The following is a 22,392-nucleotide window of genomic DNA, read 5'->3' as shown; positions in this document are numbered from 1 at the left end:
ACAAGTGTATACAAAATAAGGTTGTTCCTGTTGACTAAATGTTGACCTTGTTTCGCAAAACATAGGAAAATGAAAAAAAAAAAAAAACATTATATACAAAATGTTTTCCGCCCAAACAAACACATTAAAATTACTATGACTTTTTTCTTTAAAAAAAATTACTATAGTTATTAGTGAAATTTGTGGTATTTTTGTGTATAAATCTCATTTCAACTCCTTTATATGTTTAACACATCTTAAAGGATCTCTTTCAATCTTGTGATCTCTTCTTAGAGCATCCACAGCAGATGTTGCAAAAAAAATGCCATTTTGCCACACCAAAGACCTACTTTATTATTTTACCACATTATTTTACAACATCCCATTTATCAGATATTTTATCATTCAATTCTATACATTAAAATAATATTTACTACACATTAAAATAATATATTATCCCCTCCCCCATTATCATCAACAACATCGACAGCCACCACCGGCCATCACCCCTACAGCCCACCACCATTGCCACTGTCACCGCCCATAGCCCACAGTCCACCACCACCTAGATCAACTGAACCACCACCTGCCACCACAGGCCACAACCCAAATTGTAGCAAAAAAAAAAAAAAAAAAACCCACAACCAGAGAGAGGCAGAGTGAAAGGCGGACAAAGAGGAGAGGGAAGAAGGTGAGATTGACGGCGGCCTCGGGGTGAGATCGAGCGTGGCTGAGCGTGGGTGAGATCAAAAGTGGGTGAGATTGAGCGTGGCTGATTGAGTGTGGCGGAGCGTGCTGTTGTCGTTGAAGCTATGTCGTCATCGCTGCCGGTGAACATCCCGAACTGGTCAAAGAGAGAGGGAACCGGTACAGGGAGAAGAGAGAGGGAACCAGTGAGTGAGAGAGAAGAGAAAAGAAAAAATGAAGAGAGAGGAGAGAGAAAAGAGAATATAAAACAATAAAAATTTTTGCAACATCTGTCCGTACCGTCTCATATTTGAGACGGTACTGTAGCGGTGTTGTATAATTTTTGGAATTTGAAACATCTGATAAAGCTTCATTTTTGTGTTTTGTGTGGCAAATGTGCCAAATATTTGACATTTGGCACAACTGATGTGGATGCTCTTATAAGTGAATAAATAAAGCATCAAACGCTCTGTGGATTGTTGCCGAGGTTATAAGAAGATCTCTACTTAAAAATAAAAAAAAAGTTACTTCCTTGATATTATTGCAGAAAGTACATTCGGTGAAGTTGTGGATCTTTTCGATTCTGATAAAGTTTGCACGGTTGAAGCTGCATGCATACTTGAAGACATTAATTTAATTAGTGAAAGTTTTCCTTCTATTTCTTTTCTTAGTGTGCCTTTCAAATGTAATAGAGCTGCTCTAGCTCTTACTAGTTATGCCAAAGAAAAAGAGGAAGTATTTTCTTAGTTTGAAAAATATTATTATTTTCTCCTCCTAATTATAGACCATGATATTTTCTTAGTTTGAAAAATATTATTATTTTCTCCTCCTAATTATAGACCATGATATTTAGGCTTTGTTTGGTATGTAAGTTTAAACATATATTTTTTGTTTTTAAACAATATTACACATATTTTTTATATTTTTTCACCCACACGTATTTTTAAAAAAATTGAAAACTGTTATTTAAATACACGTACTAAACAGCCTTAGTCACTAAAGTTTACCATTCTATTCCCCTACAAAGCATGTTAAAATTAAAAAAATAAGAATTTAAAAAAAAAAAATCAAATAATATAACAAATTCCCAAACCCATAGACCACAAGGTGATGCAGTCAAACTCTCAAGTCTGAAATTTTTGACCCTCTCCACCTGGTGGCTACTCCATCTCCCCCAAAAATTCCCAAACCCACAAAACACAAGAGAGGAGACCCATCACTTCTTAATGGCGATAACACTCAATAGAAGAAGAAATACAATCAGTACTTCTCTTAGTTCTTGCTTGTTCGAAATTCCCTGTATCCTAATTCCCCTTCACCACTTTCGTTTTCATTACATCAGGTACTGTAATTCCATATCTCTCTCTTTCTGCATGTTTAAATGTTTAATGTGTATGTTTTGTCAGATTAGAATTGTAATAATGTTGCAAAACCCTTACTGTATGTATACTAACCGTTTTTAATTAAAACCAAAAACCCATCACCGACCCTACTCACATAGTCGGTGATGGGTTAACATTCTTCTACTAATCCGACTGTTACTAGGAATCCAAAATCCTTATCTATATATATAAAACCGTCTCACTATGTAATAGATACATTGTAATAAGAGTCTGAAAGAGAGTTGCAGTAGTTATTAAGGGGTTGGGTTGTTCTTTGCGAAAGAGAACAATGGTGAGGGAGAGAAAGTGCTCCCAATGTGGCCTTACTGGCCACAACTTTAGGAATTGCACCAGCTCTGTTATTAGCAATACTGCTAATAATAACACTAATGCTAATGCGGCTGCGTGCATCAAAATTTTTGGTGTTTATTTACAGAATAATGTTAATGGCAACGTCGAGAACAACAGGAGTCAAGTTGTTAGAGAGCCAAGCATTGCTATTGATCAGAAACCGAAAGGTATATATTATGTCAAAAAACTGATTTTAGTTTTAGTTTATAGAATGTAAAAAAATCTTGTGTTTTCTTTCTTATGGAAGTAAAAACATTGTGTCAATATGTTGTTTGCTGGAAAGAAGTTAGCATTGGACATACGAATTATTAATTAGCAGTTTGTAATGTAGTTAATTTTCTGTTTGTTTCAGGGAAGCGATGGACTGAGGAAGAGCACAAATTATTTTTAATTGGTCTAAATCAGATTGGGAAACATGATTGGAAAGAAATTTCACAGAAGTTTGTGACCACCAAAACCCCAGCCCAGGTTGCTAGTCATGCACAGAAATATTTCTTGAGACAGGCAGAAACTAATAAGATGAAACGTAGACCGAGTGTGTTTGACTTGACTCTGCAGAATGAAGCGGAAATCTCTCCGTCTGCTCCTAAGGATTGCCAAGTTTCACAAACTAACAAAAGTGATGCTGAAAAGTCATTAGAGGTAAGTCCATCCATGCTCTAGTTTATCCAAATACAATGTAAAAATAGTATATTAAATATAGTTGTTAACTTGTTGTGGCTTGCACTCCTATAGGCTGGCTGCTCTGAATCTTTGGCCTTGGATATTCCACCACTTGCTCAAATTCCAGCCTCTGTATGTGGTGCTCCAAATTATTGTCAGATTCCTTCCATGGTAATTAAAAATTTGATTTTTGCCACTTTTTTTTAATTGTTGAATTCTATTTCATATGGTAGTAAAATAAAAATTATGTAAACTGATTTTAGGTCACAACATAGTATGTATTTTATCTTTACTATTAGATAACTGGATAAGAACTATATCAACTATTAAACTAAAAGCCATTGTTAGTGATCTTTAAAGCAATTTGTCAATGCAATGAACCTTGTGAGTAATTAGACCATCATTTGCACACTGTTTACAAATTTAATATCTTGCATTGCTTTAAAAAAAAAAAAAGTTCTTCATGCAATTTTTGGTGAGGGATTAATAGAAAGGGCTCTCCCAGAAATATGCTTGCTTAAATTGTGGTGAGTGGTAGCTGGCAAGATTATGGGGGAAACTTTTTACTTCATAGTTCTTTAAAACAGTGCTGTAATAGTAGGATCTTCTATGCTGTGCTTCATTAGGACTAATGTCAGTTGATTGGAAATTTGCAACTTTACTTTATGCTCCATAGGCTGGTGGTGTCTGCGTTTTTAATAAATCGCTGCAAAATTGATTAAAATTGGATTACTATTCTCTGAAATTCCACAAATAGCATGTTGAATTATATGTTTTTAATATCCTTGATTCGAATCAAGATTGCAGCCTCAGATTTTTTTAATAGCTAGCCACATATGGCTTGTTACAAAATAGATTTCTTTAAACATGGAATTTTAATTTATTTATTTTCATTCACCACTTCATCTCCTAGGATATACATAGTGTCAATTTCCTTCTATTTCTTTGATCTCTTAAGTTCTCTTTTTTATATGAATCTTTCTTCTAGCCAAAGCATCAAACCAGTTTCTTTTTATAATGATTTTGCTTGTCTTAACAGGTGGGAATGCCTGGCAGTGCACTGTTCATCCCAAACCCAATGGTGAATTTTGCCAGCCAAAGTTGTTCGTGCTGGTTGCCTGGAACCCAGCAGACTTTTTGTACTGGTGCTTCTGGTGTTATAGATCCATCCGACATTCCTTCACCACCATCTTTCTGTCGCAGTCTATCTGATTTAGGCAATAGGCTTTTATCAATTGCTAGAGATGTTGAAGAGCTTACAACAGGACAGCCTCAGACCTCCCGAGGAATAAATGTATCCACTCAAACATCTGGAGCTATTGGAGTGACATGAAAAGTTTTGATGAGTTGAAGCTTGATTTTTGCATTTTGATTTGTCAGCTGAAGGCTATAAATTTTTCCCCCCATGCGTATAAAATATAGTTAGAACAAAGAGGGAATTTATTCTTTAATATTTGAGTACTTAGAGATATTTTACACTATCTGGCTTCTTATCTTTTTCCTTTCAAGTAATTAACCTGTGTCAAAACCACCAATTTTGATCTATTTTTTATTATATCAGATTGCAAGGCCATTGCTAAATGTTCCACAATATTTTCTTTAAGTAGACGTCAATCTTAGTGATTGCATTCTCTATCTAGTCCACCACCCTTGTTCACCTTAGAGGCAGGAAAAAGAATAAAATGTTTGAAATATATTTCATAAACTACATTCATTTTAGATTTTCATGTTGACATCCATGTGAAAACGAAGCCCCTTTTGCAGAAAATGTTCCTCTAATTTTTTGGATGCAAGGTGGGAACTGGGAAGCATAGGGGCTGAATGGCATATGTAAAAGTCAATTTTACGGTTCATAGGGCTAGCTCGATTAATAGGAGGCCTAAAGCAACAATTTTAAGTAGGGCATTCTTTATTTAATTTTTTATATAATAATTTTTTATTTAAAATTCATTATTCTTGATATTTGAAATACAAAATTAATAATTAAGTTTTTATATTTAGGTTTTGCTAACATCTACTTTTCATTTATAATATCACTATTCCACTTAATCTCCTTGTGATACAATCGATTTTTATTAGAATTAAAAAAAATTATAAAATTCTTTTTTAGCAAAAACAATTGTAATAAATATTATCAGTAACATTATATAAGTGACACATACCTTTGAAATATAATTTAATCTCTTTTATGTAGTTAAGAATTGTTATATTACAAGTTTGAACATCATTATGGTTATTTTCATTGTTATTTTTGCGATGTATTATTTCCTTATCTTCTAATTCAAGGACCAAGGTCAATCTTAAAATTGAAAGACATTGTCACAACTTCACTTAATTATATAATCATTTAAGAGTCTCAACTTGTCAAAAGTCAAAACAAAGAGAAATTAAATACATAACTTGATCAATTAATACTAACCAATTCAAAACCATGGATATTATATAAAATTTTACAAAAAATAAAATTTTATTTTATTTTAAATGAGTATCAATTTACCTTGAGTAAAGTGATAAATGGTGAATGATATTTGAAATCTAATTTTCAGATTTGATTTTGGTGTTGAGAGAGAAACAAAGATCGTTTGGTGTGTTATCATATGAGATATTGAATGATTAATGTTGACAATAGGAGACTTACAAAAATTGAAATGTCAAGTTATGAGAAATATCAATGATGGTTCGGTACACTCACATTGTTTTTTGGCTAAAATGCAAATTGCATTATTTAAGTTTGACTAAAATTTATTTTAAACTTTTAACTTTACTTTTGTTCAATTGAAACCACTAAATTTCAAATTAATTCTATTAAGACATTTCTTCTAATTCTGTTAAAAATTTGCAGTTAAGTATGCAATTGACTAATAAATTTTTTTTTTTTTTTTTAAAACAATTCTCACAAAGCTGGGTAGGAATGTAAAATTACATTATGGACTCATATGGGATAGTAAAATTAATTAATGAAAGTAAAATTACATTTCGGTAGGAAAGTTACAGATCTTTGATCCTATGTGCAATCTAATTGTAATTTTTTTGGGTCAAAATTCTACTGAAATCTTGTTTTTTCATTTTCAACTTAAAAATCTTATTAAATTTCAAAAACGTTTTCAAATGCAGAAATTTTGAAAAAATTATGCTAAAATTCTTGTCATTTGATTTTCGACTAAAAAACATTTTCAAAAGATTGGCTTTCTAGTTTCCCTCATCTAACTGTCTTAAATATCAAAACATTTTCAAATGCTGAAACCATGGTTTTAAAAACCAAATGGTCAAAGAACCGAAAATGTGTCCAATTCACCTCCTTTTTTTTTTTTTTCGGGGGTTGAACAAGGGTTTTCATGGTTGAACTGTTGGTTTTACTGGTTTTTACCAGACCAGTTCCATGTTCGGTTCCTGGTTGACATGTGACATGTATATAGTCAGAAATAGCGCCTTTATTTGTAAAGATAAGATGAAAATTAAGGGTTAAAAGGCCTAATCCAGTAATCTTACTTGTATGCTGACTTGGACCTTATTCAGCAAAAAAAAAGACTTGGACCTAAAAGCCTATTGTGCAATAGACCTGGGCTTTTGCGCCAACTTGGACTCACTTTGTGTCCCCAAGAGCGGCACCCACTGTCAATCTCGAAGAAGCATCAGTTCAAGCAAGTCAGGTATCTTTGGGTGTTGGTCAGAATGTTGATTGGTGTCAGTTATTGCAGGGGATAGCCGATCTTGCAACATCTGGCTAAAATCTCATTGGATTTAGTCGAAATCCTGCCAAATCTAACGAGATCTTGCCAGATTTGTTGAGATCTCGACAATATCTTGCTTGATCTTGATGAGATTTTATCAAATTTGGACCAAATTTGACTAGAGAAAGGCTTATTTACACTGGCAAAAAATGGAGACAAACAATCAAAATTTATTTTCAAAGTAAATAATAAAATTTTATCAAATGTATAACGAACTACTATGTTGTTGACGTGTCTATTGAAAAAGAAAAGATTTGTGACCCTTCTTCAATGAATCATGTTTAATAAACCAAATCTGATAATCACATCAGCAAAAGACTTCTAATTGAAATTTGCTTCTATTTGATGGGCATCCACAACATTTAAGATCCTGTGTATAAGAAATTAAGCATGACAACCATGTTTTTAGCCGGACTTTCATTTTGATGGAATTGTTTCGACCAAAAGGATACTAAGATGAAACAACTAATGAATGAAACTGTGTCCATAAGCAAGCCTTTTCTTAAGGGGGCCAAATCCTATAAGAACCCTTCCGCTTTAAGTTCTCAAATTCTTTCTAACTTTATCTAGATATAAGGTACATGTTACATAAATTTTTTTTAATGATTACGGATTTTTTTTAAATAGATGCTTATATTTGACTAAGAATGAGAGGAAATTAGATATTATTAAATAGCAGGAATATTTTCTAGCCAAATCAATTCCTTAATACTATCAAGCTCATTGTTAAAGGTTCCGTGACATGCTTTTTTTTTTTTTTTAAGGTTACATGACATCATGTTTCTATTTGTTTTTTTATTAACAACCACCCAAAAAAAAAAAAAAAATTGTCTTAAGTCTTGACTTGACTTGCAAGGTATGAAAGCAATTATAGCATAATAAAAACAGTTCTTTTATGACTTCACAATTTGATGACATATGCAACTATGAGTGATAAATCAATAATCACATAACCTACGATTTTTTATTTATTTTTTATTTTTTCACCACTCACAATTGCACATTCATAGAGAGAGAGAGATCAGAGGATAGAAGCACAATATTTTCTATATTGTTTTTTCCGCTAAGATTGCCAACAAAGCCAACTTTACTTTGCAACCCTGCCTGTTTTAGACCAAAAAGAAAAGGTGAAGCGGGCCAATCCAAACAACCTATATCTTGAGGTGGTGAGACTCAACTAGAAAAAAACCATTTAAAAAAGCAAACACCACTCAACGGTAGACCTTCCCAGAACTTGGCACAGGCTAGTCAAGAAGCACACTGACCGAGGTCCAAGAAATAAAAGTGTAAAGGTAACACCATTATGGTGCATCCATCATTTCGTGTCAACCATGTAAAAGCCGTTGTCATCCTAAAACCTTTTTGTGTATTTGCCACTAACTTTTCAAATATATATATTTTTAATTTAAAAAAACAAAAAAAAAAAAACTAATAAAATTATATTTTCATCAATTTTTACTAATTTTAAAAATAAATGTTCAACAAAAAGATCTATTCAAACAAACACACACTTAGGCTTTGAGCCTTAAAATAGTGTGTTTGAAAGCTTGGAAAGAATGAGATTTGAGCCTTAAAATAGTGTGTTTGAAAGCTTGGAAAGAATGAGAGTAAAGGGGAAGGAGAGGAGAGAGAGAGAAGATGAGGGGAGGGGTAGTATGGTTGCCTATTTATCTTATTTTGATGTTTTAAAAGTTAAATAGTATAAAGGGAGATAAATTAAATATCGCTTCTTCTTATTTGGATGTTATAAAAATTAAGTAGAGGAGAAGAGGTATTTAGTCATACAAATTGATAGTTATGACCCTCTTTTACAAGTTTTAAAAATGTAGATATAAAAATTGACATCATGAGGGGAAATTTGATAATTTATTTTTTATAATATAAGTGGAACTCTTCCCCTCACAAATTTGGGAAATTAAAAATACCCCTCCATATTTACTCAATCCTTCTTCCTCGAGCTTAAAAAAAAATTATTCAAACAAGATTCATTAAACTCTCAACATTCCCTCCCCTCTACTCTCTGTCCAAAATATATGGTCTTGATTCAGGTGGGAAATAACATGAAAAAATTTCTAAAGTAAATTACATTTTAGGAAGATTGCTTGAGTGGGTTCCACGGATGACCATCTGTTTGGCTTAGTTTTGGATCATTGTTTTCATGACTCAAATACTCAAAATTTTGGATGTGGCTAATGGAAAATGAAAACAGGATTTTGGTGCTTTCAGTTTTTGAGAATTGAGTTTCAGTGGTCTTTTTGTAAAATTAAACAAAGAATGGGACCCACCCGTATGACTTGTCCCATCACATAACGTCTCTCTCCAAAAATCAGTTTGGCATTCTCACTCCAACCCGTTCTTCTCTCTCTCTCTTTTCCTTCTTCTTTTTATTTTATTTTATTTTATTTTATAATTTTTTACCTAAAGCTCTCTCTTCTCACTAACCCTTCATTGCTCCTCCACAAGCCACCACCACCACACTAGTTGTCACCATCACAAGTAATCACTATGAGCAACTACTAGATCGGGCCTTCGTTTTTTCTCTCTCTTATCCCTTTTGCTAGATCGTCACCATCATAAGCAACCACCATGAGCCACCGTGAGATCAGTTCAAGCTCAGCCCAGATTGGGCCTTCGTTTTTTTTCTCTCTCCTCCCTTTGCAAATCAGTTTCTCTCTCTCATCCCTTTTGCCAGATCGGTTCATCTCTGTGTCTAATTTCATGATTTGGGTCTCCGATCTAAGGATTCTAAGTTTGGGTTTGCTATGTTTGTGGTTTGGGTTTGCTATGCATTTGTGTGTTAGTGGATTTGGATTTTTGGTTGTGGTTGGTGAGGTTTGAGCAGTGGTGGAGGTAGTTTGTATATTTGTTTGGATTTTTTGTGGAAGGTTGTGATTGTGGTTGAGGGCTGTTGGTGGGTTTGGATTTTTGGTTGTGGTTGTGGGTTTCTTGTGCATTGTTTTGGATTTTTTGTGTGACTGTTGGTGGTGTTGATGGTAGTGGAATCTAGGTTTGTCGTTGGTGGTGGTGATGAAATTGGGTTTGGGTGTGGATTTCATGTTCTTCGTGTAGAGTCATGCGGGTAAGGGAAGAAGTCAGTTGAAAAAGAGTGATTGGTGGGCTCCACAATTTTGGCAAAAGGTGGACTCAAAAGTTGAGATATATGACTAGGTTTTGTTAACTAACAAACAAAAATCTGGAAGTTTTTGAGTGATAATGGGTTTTGAGTTTGAGTTATGAATATTGAATTATGAAAATTGAGTTATGTCTAAACCAAATAGGCCCTACATTTCCATATTTTGAAAAACTAAAATCCAAATTTTCAACTTCGGGAGACCAAAATCAAACAAATCTTATATTTTAGAGATAAAAATGCAATTTACCCAAAAGTATCATATATCTTCGGTTACATAAAATGCCAAATGAGTTTTTTTTTTTTTTTATTATTAAGTGGAGCACATATTAGACTACGCCAAAATATGTGCATACTATAGGCTATATTGTAAAAGAGCATCCACCCAATAAAAAAAAAAAAAAAAACAAGAATCAAGAAAGAAGGTACAAAAGGGTGAAAAACAAAATATAAAGCTAACTTATAAAATTCAAGAATTCAATAAACCCAATAAACTTAGGAAAAGAGAAGGACCAGATCAATGATCAATCTAATCATTTTTTTTTTTTTTTAAAGAATACAAAATTTTTATGACTTATTTTGTGGGCGTGTCATAGATGATGGGGCTCCATTCTGGTTTAATTTACAAATCTCGGATGGCAAGAACTTGTAAAAGCAGAGAATTCAAATCAGGAAACATCTTTCCAACTAAACTAGTAAATATGAATTTCATTTCTTCTCTGGATTCTCTGGTTCTTGAGGCTTGCAGTCAGAGGTAGTGCATGCCTCACAAGCTGGAGAAGAAAGAAAGTCGGAGAGACTGATGCGCAATGTTTGATGTTTTTCATCATTTGCGGGAACATGGAGGAGAGCTTCCATAATTAGAATCTCCCAATCACGAGGACGGAGAAATGAAAACCAGGAGTCATCTGTTTAAGGACAATCTGGCTTTGTTAATAAAGGAAAAGTTTGATTTAAATTCATGCGATATATGTTGCTGAACTAACAAAAATGATCAAACTATAAAATGTTTTTTCCCCCCAACATAGACATTGATGGTGTTCAATCACAAGAATTCCCCAAAAAGCTTTTACGATACCAATTTTCCGTACAAACCAAAATGGAAAATGTAACAAGGGAAATAGTAACATATTGACAACAGTTGCTTATGAAGGTTACGAATTGGTTGTAAAATCATCAGACACACATGAAAGAGCTTGAAGAATATCAAACACCAAAACTGTAACTGTAACAGTAAATATCGAACAATACAAACCTCCATTGCGAACTGCCTTCAGCTGGAAGACTCCGGAGCCTTGTGGTCCAGACACAGGAAATGTGCAAGACACGGACTTTCTCTTATGAGCTACTGCAAGTGATGCGTTGTACCATGGACCCTTCAAAATTGGTTCCCCAATAGCATCTAAAAGTGCCTTGTTCTTACTAGCTTTCTCCAAGGCTTTGCTGCAAAATTTGTAGGGAAATTATTAACTCCAAGGTGAGTAAAAGTGAGCATAAATGTGATACATGATACATTGCTTTAATCATACAAACAATGAAGACAGATAAAAGAGGTTTTCCTTAACAACCACCCCTCCTCTCCCTCTCTCTCTCTCTCCCCCAACCTGCACTCCGCCTTTCCCCTTTATCTACTAAAAAAGAATCAAGGGCGATAAGATAACCTTGTATCTGTAAAAACAGCATCCACATTCCAACATCTAAGAATATATTGAGTAGAGAAGAAGAATTAGTGCTCTATTTTGTTTAAATGGAAAAATGTTCTCCATATTTTCTAGTGTTTAGTACAACAAAAATAAAAAATCAACGGAAAAATATTTTATGTTGTCAACAGAAACAAGCCAAAAGAGGCATTCCCTACACTCAATTGCCTTGTGCTGCCAACAACAATACTGCCACTGCCTCCCTCGCCAAACTACCACCGCTGCCACATCACCACCTTGGCAGCTACCCCTCCCCGCCATTGGCAACACTATAACACTATCTCCAACACCACCACTATTGCTGATAAAAAGGTTGTATCTAGTTCACAAAGCTCCCACATTTGGTAGGTAACCTTACTCTTTTTTTTTTTTTTTTGGACATGCCAATACATGTGGCTGCTCCCATTTGGTCTGTTGAGGATCCACAACTAATCAGAAAATTTCAGGAACAAGGTTTTGTTGTTGTTGGTTTTGGAGAGGTTCATTCCTAGACTTGAACCTAATACTTTGCTTTTGGGAGAAAACACTAGCCATTGCACCAAAGCTTCATCTTTACCATTGCTTATACATATAACAGATCATATCTAGTGCACAAAACTTTCATTTTTTGCGGGATTCGGGAGAGGTTGCAGGCAGCCTTAACCCCCCCCCCCCCCCCCCCCTGTTTTTTTTTTTCGAGACGTTGATTTCCTGATTGGAACCCACAAGCCACAACTTGTCACTTTTGGAGGAAGACACTTGCAATTGCACCAAAAGGTCCAATCTCTTACATTTTCATACAAGTAAAATATATATATATATATATATTTTGGATAGAAGTAAAATAAATTTATTCAACAAAGAAAATGAGAATTAATAGTCTAAATTTTACATTTACAATCTTAAGCTCTTTATAAAATCTAACAAAGAGCTTGAGGGAAAACTTCCTAAATCGATCATCCAATCATACATCACCACTGTCATTGCTACCGGCCTACCGCCATCACCACCACCACCATTTCACCCACTGCAACCACCATCATCACCACTAGTGTTTCCCCAATTACTATCACCAATATCACCACATCACCTTTGCTACCACCACCACCACCACCATGACTTTTGCTATCACCATGCTTGCATGAAATATTAAAGATTTTCCATGTAAGCCAAATGACATAATTTTTTCCTAATTATTTTCAGAGCCATAATCAAATTCTACAAAACAAGCCATTTTCCAAAAATTGTTTTCCACATAGAAAAATGTTTTTTATTGAAAAAAACAAGTGTGTAAAATGCACAGGAAGTGTATTGAGCTATTCCTAAAAAAAATATCTAATAGTGAAAAGATCTTAAATTTCTAAAGAAGACGTGAAAGGAAACTATCTAAGACAGACATCCAATCATATAAAGATCTCAAAAATAGTTCTCTATGACATGTTGGACATTTAACACCTTCAAAAGTCCTATGAATCATCTCTCCATGTTGTCCAGGTAACAAACATCAGAACAACATATATTCTCATGTATCGACTAAATTTTCCTTACCAACATACAAGCATTTGAATCACATTCTTCAGCATCACCCAAGATATATCAACTAACAAAAACACAAGTGACCAAATATCTCATAATTGAGTAATGAAGTAGAAGATGATCAATTGATTTCCCACTACATTTGCAGATACAAAACAAATCAACATTGACTAAATTCCACTTTCAAAAACTTTCCCAAAGTTGTTCCCCAATGTCCATCTAAAAAAAAAAAATTTACCTTACAAGGCACCTAAGCACTCTAAATACTCTTCCATGGGAACATTACTCTTGAAGATCCTCTCAAAGCATCACAGAATGATCAAATATGATCAAATACTACTTATAAAAAAAAATAAAAAAAATCAAAGAATTATCAAACATGGACTTCTAACCACCAAGACACTTGGTCTACACCTCCATTAGTAGGAAAAATGAAAATATAACAAATCAAAAAGCTAAACCACAGACCCAATTGTCAATCCTAGAAAGCACAATTAAATCAAGAATTCCAAGAAGCCACTCCTGTTTCTATTGAGTTGCCTATAGCTGAAGCATTCTTGTCTACAGCCAAGTAAAAAGATCAAGAAACAGGCCGATCGGTTATAGCTGAACTAGTACTTCCTTCTCCCATGATAATTAGTTGGAGGATGAAGTCATGTGTCTAAGACACATCAGGTGATTGTGTAACTTACAAACCAAATAATAATAATAATAATAAAAATAAATCAAGAAACAGGTCTTTCATAAAAGAATTATTACACCATATATCACGCCAAAAAGAACTGTTTTACCATCTCTAACTAGAAATTTGATATGCTAGAAAAAAGACCTAAACTCCTCTAATACTCTTCCATATATCAACCCCATGAAATCCCCCTTAATTGTCTTTGTCGCCCCCTCCCCACACAGGCCCCCCAACCCTTTAAAGAAATGCCTCTCCATGTTCTACACTTATGACACGCCTCCAGAGTTGAGAGAGACCTCCACAATCATTGTCCTAGGAGGAATTGATTAAAAGTACTTAATTTATGCACCCCACTCCTCCTCCACTAAATAAAATTTGTTGGTGCCACCCAACCCACAAAAGAATTGTTTTGCAGTTTTCCCCATCCATTAGAAATATGAATAGGCTCAATGAAAAGCAAAATAAAATATGTTTGTAGGCTAGATAGCATACTTTTGATAATGGCGATCCTTCCTTCTTTTTAATGAATACAACTTATTCTAACCTACTAATATCTTTTCCACCTTTAAATGATATTAGGGTTTTTGTCTTTCTCATACCTTTTCAGTGATGACATTCCTAATTGTTTGTGCCTTAGAGGACAAACTCAGAGATAATCCCAAATATACCATAGGTTGGGTACCCACCTTTATTTTATTTATCATTATTATTTATTACAACAATCAAGTTAGTTAGATAAACAAAAAGCATTTAACCACTCAAGCAGAGTATTGAATAATAAAAGCTTAAAATCGTTAAGCATTCCTCTCCAGCCAAATACCCACCTTACAATCCAAGACTCAGGCTAGCTCTATTATGCCCTTCACTTCATCTATTGATACAAGCTCACTTTGGTTAACCTTTAACCTTGACACTAACTCAAAATAGAGAAAAACATATCGAATATAACCAAGCTGACCAGAATTTGATTCACATGATAACATTGTAGCATCAACAAAAATAGATGAGAGATTTTCATAACCCCTTTACTTTCTCCCATAAGCTGAAAACTAGCTTACCCACCCTCCACAACTTTGTATAACGTCCTACTGAGTATTTCCATCATCAAGATGAAAAATGAAAAAAAAAAGAAAAAAAAAGAAGGATAATGGGTCTTCTTACTTCAATCCTCTTGAACTATTGAAAAAAACAGTTTGGCTTCCATTAACCATAATTGAGAATCAAATTGTCAAAACACAAACATAAAACTAAACCCACTTCCTCCACTTTTCTACAAAATCAAAATTTTCTAATAGATACGTCAAAATAGCCCCAAATAACACGATCATTTGGTTTTTCAATATCCAGCTTACATATTGCCCTAGGACTATTGCTTCATATTCAGCTATCAATGCACTCATTCTCAATAAGAACTGAATCAAGGATTTGCCAGCCTTCTATGAAAGCAGTTTGTGTATCTCAAACAAGACTACCTATAACACATTTTAAAGCTACTGACCTACATCTTTTGATGTGGACAAGAAAGAGTTCAAGGAAGAACAAGATTAATTATATAAAGATTCAAGATTTGTGATCTAGTTTGACGTGGGACTTCCTTGACACCACGGATGAATGGCCATTTGACCAACATTAGGAAAAAAGTAAGTAATTTAAAGGAGCTTATATAAGGAGACACCACCCTTCAGGATGTTACATAACAAGCCCCAGTTAAGGGTCTTCCCATAGATTGTAAAGACTCCTTTGTAAATATATTTTAATCTTCTTTTCTGGATTTTTTTTTTTTTTTTTTTGGGGGTGGGGCGGAGGGGTGGTTGGGGGAGTTGATAAGAGGTAAAGTAATCTAAATATGGATTTGATGTCTTACAATATGTTGCCATCTGCCAAAGTGATTGAGCATTTTGAACCGCTCATAATAAGGATAACTAAATCATAGTATGATATATTCTCTAAATATCACAGAGAAGTTTTTATCATCACAGTGAGTTAAATATTAGGGTGCACCATATACTGGACAATGAGTCAATGACTGGTAATTCTTCATGACTTTATTCAGTTTCTGAGTCCTTCTTTACCTTTTATCTAAGTCTTAGATCTCTCTCTTTCTCTTCATGAAAGACAACAGACATATCCACCATGGTCAAGATTCCATGGCTCTCAATATATGGACTTTTTTTTTGATAACTGAGAGACCTTCCCAACACATGCCCTTCGGACTCGTGGTGGCCAGGGAAAATTCGGGATGTGGGTGGGTCCCCCCTTTAAGCTTGCACATCAAGTAATTGCAACTGAGATGCAACAGCTAGGGATATGGACATCCATATGCTATTTCCATTTTCCACAAAGTTTCTCTTACTATTAACCTATTTAAGAAGGATGATCTCAGTTCTTTCTATTATGTCATACTCGTTTGATCTATACCTGCTATTCAAAGTCAATAGATTTAACACTCTACCAAATCTGAAGGACAATTTTGGTATAATGTAAAAGATATGCAAGCACATGAAGCTTAAATAACGAGCCATGGGATATTTAGACCTGTGGAATCTTGACCACAGTGGGTATGTCCATTGTCTCTCTCTCTCTCTCTCTCTCCACACACACATACACACTAGATTTACCATGACATGATGACAAACATAGACATTACACGATGTGCTTCCTATAAAAGGACCATGATGTTGGCAGAAGGCACTCTGCATATAACCAAATTTTCAGACTTGTAATTTCCAGTAAGAAGCTGGACATGAAGATGAGACAACATTAATCCCCTCCAACCAGCTCCGTCTTGAAACAATAACCATATGGATATGGTCACGAATGCATAAATATGCCATTATCCAAAATAACTTGCCAGAAGTCTATCATACAGATGCTTTAAGTTCTACAAGGCATCTCAGTCTCACATTGCAAAACTTTAATTGGTTCAGTTATATCAGAAATATAAAATTTCAATATACAAGTTCAATCAACATCATAATGTCTTATAAAAGTTCCTTTTATACTAGTTATAAAACTTCTTAGACAATAAAAACCATCCCATATAAAATGCAACATACCTGCTACAGCTATTATAAATAACGAGGTCATCAAGAGCACTCAAAGCTACTCCGCCTGTTATGGTAATCAAAACAAAAGACACTGCTTTCCGACTAAATGATTTACTCTTCCCTTCGTCCACGGGCTTTGCAGAACTGCAGGAAGCAATCTAATCAGTCAAAATCAAGCTCAACTTCCCCAATTAAATATGGGTATGAAAGCTTTTAGCTTTAAGCTCGAATTCATTGATCTTAACAATTCATCTTTTTTGGTCTCAAAAAAGAAAAACACAACACAAATGGGTCTGATCTGAACTCACAAAATTCAACTTCTCAAGTCATTTACATGTATTATTTTCTTCCACATTTCCCATTTCTCAAAATTTTAAATTAGACCCATTGCCCCTTTCTTTTCCATTAAATTTTCCTGCTGTAAAGCATATGAATTTTAATACAGTCCAACCAATCTATCCTAATACAGACCCTGAAACTCAGTTCTCATATTTCCTCAACCAAAACAAAAACACATCGTTTTCTCGGATAACAAACAAACAGAGTGACAATAAAAACCTTGCCTCAGACAAAGATATACTAATAAAGATTGGAAATCAAAGTATGAGTAATTAACAAAGAAAAAAAAAGAGAAAAAGATGGGTGGGAAATATCGCATACCTGGAAAGCTGTGACGTTGGGGTTGGGGAATTCTTGAACAAGGAAATTAATCTTCTCCCCAACATTTCTCTGCTTTGCTTAGCTCGCTCCGAGCCTATGCCTTGTGTTAAGTTTAAACCCTTCTTCTAAGCAAGATGGGTTTTGTGGGGTTTTACAACTTCTCTTGTTCTAGTGTGTATGTTTTTCTGTGTTGCTTTGCTTGAAAGTTCCTAAGGTACCACCAAAAGTTTTTTTTTTTTTTTTTTTTTTTTTTAATTTATTTTATTTTTTTGAAAATTGTTGTTGCAAGCACAAAGTGTATAAATAAGAAGGGAAATCTTATTTTGAAAATATAATTTTAGTTAATATTTTGATTTCACAATTTAAGTAAAATTGTGTTTTGAACACACAAGGCCATAATAAGTTCAACAAAATATGGTCCACATATTTCTTGTCACAAGTTTTCAATTGAAATCTATAATATGGTTGTGAGTTTCAGTTAGCTCAATTGGTAAAGTCTCTGATGGTTGAATAAGAGATCTCGAGTTCAATTCCTGCTTACATAAAAAACTGATTGATGTCTTGGTCTATCATCAAGAGCGGACGGCATAGGTTGAAACTCTAAAAAAAAAAAAAAAAAAAATCTATAATATGGTCCAACATAGTCTTCTTTATCTTTTTTTTTTTTTTTTAATACCAGAATTTTAACATTTTTTAAAACCCATGAATCAAATGAAAAAAAAAATTATGAATTTCATATTTTATATATTCCATTCCTTACATTTTTATAATTAAAAACTTTAGATTTCATTAAAAAAAAATTAAAAAATTTAGAGACTTACTACAACTAGCTGCTAAATTGTGTATTACACAGAAAAAGGTAAGTAATAATAAATTAAAATGTAAATTAGCAATTTTTTTTAAAAAAAAAAAAAACTCCAAATGTAAATAGAATATATTTAGAGAATATCAAACCTAAGTTAATCATAACTTGTTTTTTTTTTTTTGAAAATTTTGACTTACTTTACCAAAAAAATGGTGAGTTTTAATTAGTTTACCCTAACATAGTTTAACACTAACATAGGAATTTTTTTTTTTTTTGGTTGAGAATCTGGTGGCTTTTAGCATCTGGTATTAAATATAATTTTATTTTATTTTTGGGTTTAAAGGTGATATAATTAACAACTAAGAAAGAACAATAGGTTTAGGACATATCCTGTTAAAATACATCCCATTGAGGTCATCCTCAAAGACATCAATCATGTCCATAGGCAGACTATCAAAAGAAGAAAAGGCAACATCCTGACTAAAACTCATCCTGGTAAGGCTATTAGCACATCTATTTGCTTGGCGGAAGCAGTGCTTGATCTGATCTGAATCTGTTGAAAACGGGAAGCCAACAGCTTGCAATAATCCAATATAGGGGAGATGATATTATTTACATATGATGAATTACCTAGAACATCTACAATAACTTTAGCATCTAATTCAATTTCAAGACAAGATATATTGAGCCCCCACAATTTTGCCTCAAAGCTATTAGTAAAGCCCCCACAATTTTGCCTCAAAGCTATTAGTAAAGCCAATTCGTTTGCTGAAGCCAGTTATCCAGTGACCCCAATCATCTCTAATGACGCCTCCGTAACCAGCTAGCCCAGTATCACCATTGGACGAGCCATTCGTATTGAACTTCATCCAACCTTGTGGTGGTCTCTCCTAATATATTCTCTTGATCACTTTACAAGTCTACAACCTTGGGGAGGATACAAAATGAATAAATTCAGTAGCTTGATTCACTATCTCCACTGCTAGATTTGGGTTCCTATTTTTCCTGTTAAACACAAACTTGTTCTTGCTTTTCCAAATGTTCCATACAGCAAAAGGGAAAACAATTTTCCAAGGGGGGTTTGCAGCAACTAAATTGCAATTTTCTCTACTATGAGATGATAGCCAATCCTGTAAGTTGTTCCTCCAAAAAGCTTGATTAGAAGACATAATTCCTAGCTGATTCCACACTTGCTTAATTTGAGGGTAGTCCTGAAGGGTTGCAAAATAGTCTTCGACCTTCCTTAGTAGATGGGACATATAATCTCACGAAGAACACCTTTTTTCTCAAGGCACACCTTGACCCCAATGCTATTATGAGCACACATCCAAAGAAAAGTTTTGATTCTAGGGAGTGTGTTAGCTTTCCAAATCCACTTAGCGGAAAAGATGGGGCTATCTTCAATACTCATAGCAATCCTATAAGCACTTCTTAAGTCAAAAGTACCTTGGGGGGAGCTGGCCCAAGCCAATTTGTCCACTCCTCTAGATGTTATTGTAGTGGAAATAGCTTGAATCATCCACTTGATATCAAGGGGGAGTTCAAAAGGAATTTTTTCCCAATCCTAACCCGTGTCCAACAATATGTCCTTTACTTCCAAAAGGCTTGCTTCCTGGGTAATGGGTCATTGAATAAGCTATCTAAGTGGACCTCCATTTGTCCAATTGTTATGCCAAATATTTAATCTATTATCCCTTCCAACCATCCACCTACTACCCTTAATGAATGTATCCATGTCTCTCTTCATTGCTACCTATGTTGGTGAGCAGGGAAGTCTGTTTGGATTTGCAGCAACCCTCCTTCTTTGGCTGTGGTATTTCATCTTCAAGACCTAAACCCAAGGAATCTCTCCTTCATTGTGGAACCTCCAATTCAGCTTGGCAAGAAGGGCAATGTTCCTCCCTTTTGCTGAATGCAACCTAAAGCCCCCTTCCTTTTTCGCTTTAGTCACCTTATCCCATCCAACCCAATGAATTTTCTTGGTTGTGTTCGAAGACCCCCACAAAAAGTTCCAATTCACTCTATCTAAACCCTCCAAAATTCTGAAAAGGAGGTGAGAGCATTGCATAATATAAGATGGTATAGTAGCCGATGAGGCTTGAATGAGCACTGAATGACCAGCCAAGGATAACATATTTGCTTTCCATCTTGAGAGCTTTTGTTTTACTCTATCAAGAATAATATTATAGTCTTTGGGATGAAGAACCAGGATGCTTCAGAGGGAATCCAAGATACTTCCCAAGAGTAGGGGTGGAAGCAAATCCAAGGATGTCACACAACGACTCCCTAGAGTCCCTATCCACATTTAGAGAGACATAAACTCTCGATTTGGACTGACTTACTATTTGTCCAAATAAACTGCAAAAATAGTCTAACACATCTCTTATGGCTAAACAATTCACTCTATTAGCTTTAGCAAAGAGCATAATATCATCTACAAACATCAAATGGGAGAAAGCCAGACCACTTTGGGAAGCCTTAACTGAATGCCAAAGTTTCGTGCACTTCTCTTCAATAAGCTGACCAAGGAAGTCCATGTAAAGAATGAAGAGATAAGGGGATAAAGGGTCTCCTTACCTTATCCCCTTAGAAGGAAAAATTGGGTCAAGAGCTTCACCATTTAACAAAATAGACGTAGATACCGTTGAAATGCAACTCATGATGATATCTCTAATATCAAGAGGAAATTTGGCCCTAATAAGCATTTTTCTAATGAAACTCCACTCTAGCTTGTCATAAGCCTTCTCCAAGTCTATTTTTAAACTTTAGGTAGGTGGCTTTGATTCTTATTTTTGCCATTGATATTTTTAAGTGGGGCACCCATATTGGGTTTTCTGAGAAAAATAGGCCCAACAATTGGAGCCCAACAGGCATCACATGCGCCCACTAACAAATATTCTGCTCCTGGGATTTAAATTTGGACTCTTGTAATCATCAAGCATTGCTATTGTGTTACAACTCACAACGGACTTCCTGTCCTATTTATCATAAGTTTTTTTTAATATCTATTTCTTTCCAAATGGCTGAAAACTTATTTGATTGGTAGCCACAACCTACCAATAGCCCAAATGAATTGAATAATTATTTTAGCCTTGAATTTGCTACTCAAAAAAAGAAAAAAAGAAAAAAAAAAAAAGAAAGAAGAAAGGATAGAGTATTATTTTAAGATTTTACTAACTTCAAATCTCATATTATTTTTCTTATTTTTTGTAAAAACCACATATAAATATAAGTAATACATTTGATATTGTAGTTATAAACTAAAAAATAATTTGAAAAGAAAAAATAATTTTATAGGTTTTCAAAGAATAAACCAAACATTGATATTGTCTGGCACCGAGGTACCCAGATCCAATTGGGCCTTGGATTCAGGCCCAGCAGCATGGCCCACATCTCCAATCTCTTTCTACTCAACCCTCACAAACTACAAGCCTAAGTTTCATCACCTGATAGTTGCTCGGCAAAACGTTCCCGAATAATAAAGACTGACGCCCAAACACACTAGAGAATGCTCGGTAGTTCTCAGGAAACATCATTACCGAGCATTCCTATTTGAGTTGGAACCAAGTTCCAAGGCCACATTCGCCATATCCCACCCCTACCTAACCACCCACTTACAACTGATGATATTGGAACCCCAATTGCACTAACTATGGTTGTAATCATGGTCTCTCCACTAATCCAGAGCTATAAATATGAGAAGATGGAAAGGGGAAAGGTTGTTAAAAGGTTCACAAAAAATGGAAAGTAGAGAGAAATAGTGATTCAGAAAAAGAGAGGAGCATATACGTTGAATCTTTGTGTCGAGAATAACCCAAAGTAGGAAATCCTAAGCCCACCTTACAAGTAAGTTGTGAGCCCAAGTGATGTCAGGCCTAACAGTCTCACCTCCGACACGCACAATTGGTGCCCACTATGGGGCCATCCAACGAAGCTGTGGTTCGACTGAGACTCACACACGGGAAATGTCCAAAGGGCATTCGGGAGGCCAAGCCGAGAGCGGATCTGTAGGATCTTCTCTGAACTCCACATGGCAGGAGAGAAGACAGAAAAGGCG

At 34.7% G+C, this 22,392-nt stretch overlaps 2 protein-coding genes across 3 annotated transcripts; one reads left to right on the top strand and one right to left on the bottom strand.

The window, feature by feature from the left end:
• The first annotated feature begins 1,776 nt into the window (after nucleotides 1-1,776).
• On the top strand, nucleotides 1,777-4,543 carry LOC126698585 (uncharacterized). 2 transcript variants are annotated; one of them, XM_050395923.1, is made up of 5 exons: nucleotides 1,777-2,008; nucleotides 2,485-2,566; nucleotides 2,752-3,041; nucleotides 3,135-3,233; nucleotides 4,102-4,543. In XM_050395923.1, the coding sequence occupies exons 3-5, from the start codon at nucleotides 2,919-2,921 to the stop codon at nucleotides 4,393-4,395; spliced, it is 516 nt and encodes a 171-aa protein (XP_050251880.1). In that variant the 5' UTR covers nucleotides 1,777-2,008; nucleotides 2,485-2,566; nucleotides 2,752-2,918; the 3' UTR covers nucleotides 4,396-4,543. The 2 variants fall into 2 exon arrangements, with proteins under 2 accessions (XP_050251880.1, XP_050251881.1); XM_050395924.1 differs by lacking the exon at nucleotides 2,485-2,566.
• Nucleotides 4,544-10,359: 5,816 nt separating this feature from the next.
• On the bottom strand, nucleotides 10,360-17,741 carry LOC126698584 (uncharacterized). The gene is made up of 4 exons (XM_050395922.1): nucleotides 17,531-17,741; nucleotides 16,880-17,014; nucleotides 11,179-11,366; nucleotides 10,360-10,831 (listed from the first exon to the last, which is right to left on the bottom strand). Exons 1-4 carry the CDS (start codon nucleotides 17,593-17,595, stop codon nucleotides 10,632-10,634), a joined length of 588 nt encoding a protein of 195 aa, XP_050251879.1. The 5' UTR covers nucleotides 17,596-17,741; the 3' UTR covers nucleotides 10,360-10,631.
• Between the last annotated feature and the right edge of the window lie 4,651 nt (nucleotides 17,742-22,392).

This window comes from Quercus robur, chromosome 9 (assembly GCF_932294415.1).
Source record: "Quercus robur chromosome 9, dhQueRobu3.1, whole genome shotgun sequence".
In the NCBI taxonomy this organism is placed as follows: Eukaryota; Viridiplantae; Streptophyta; class Magnoliopsida; order Fagales; family Fagaceae; genus Quercus; species Quercus robur.
The sequence above is the reverse complement of the archived record's forward strand: the minus strand, read 5'-3'. Positions and strand labels throughout refer to the sequence as shown.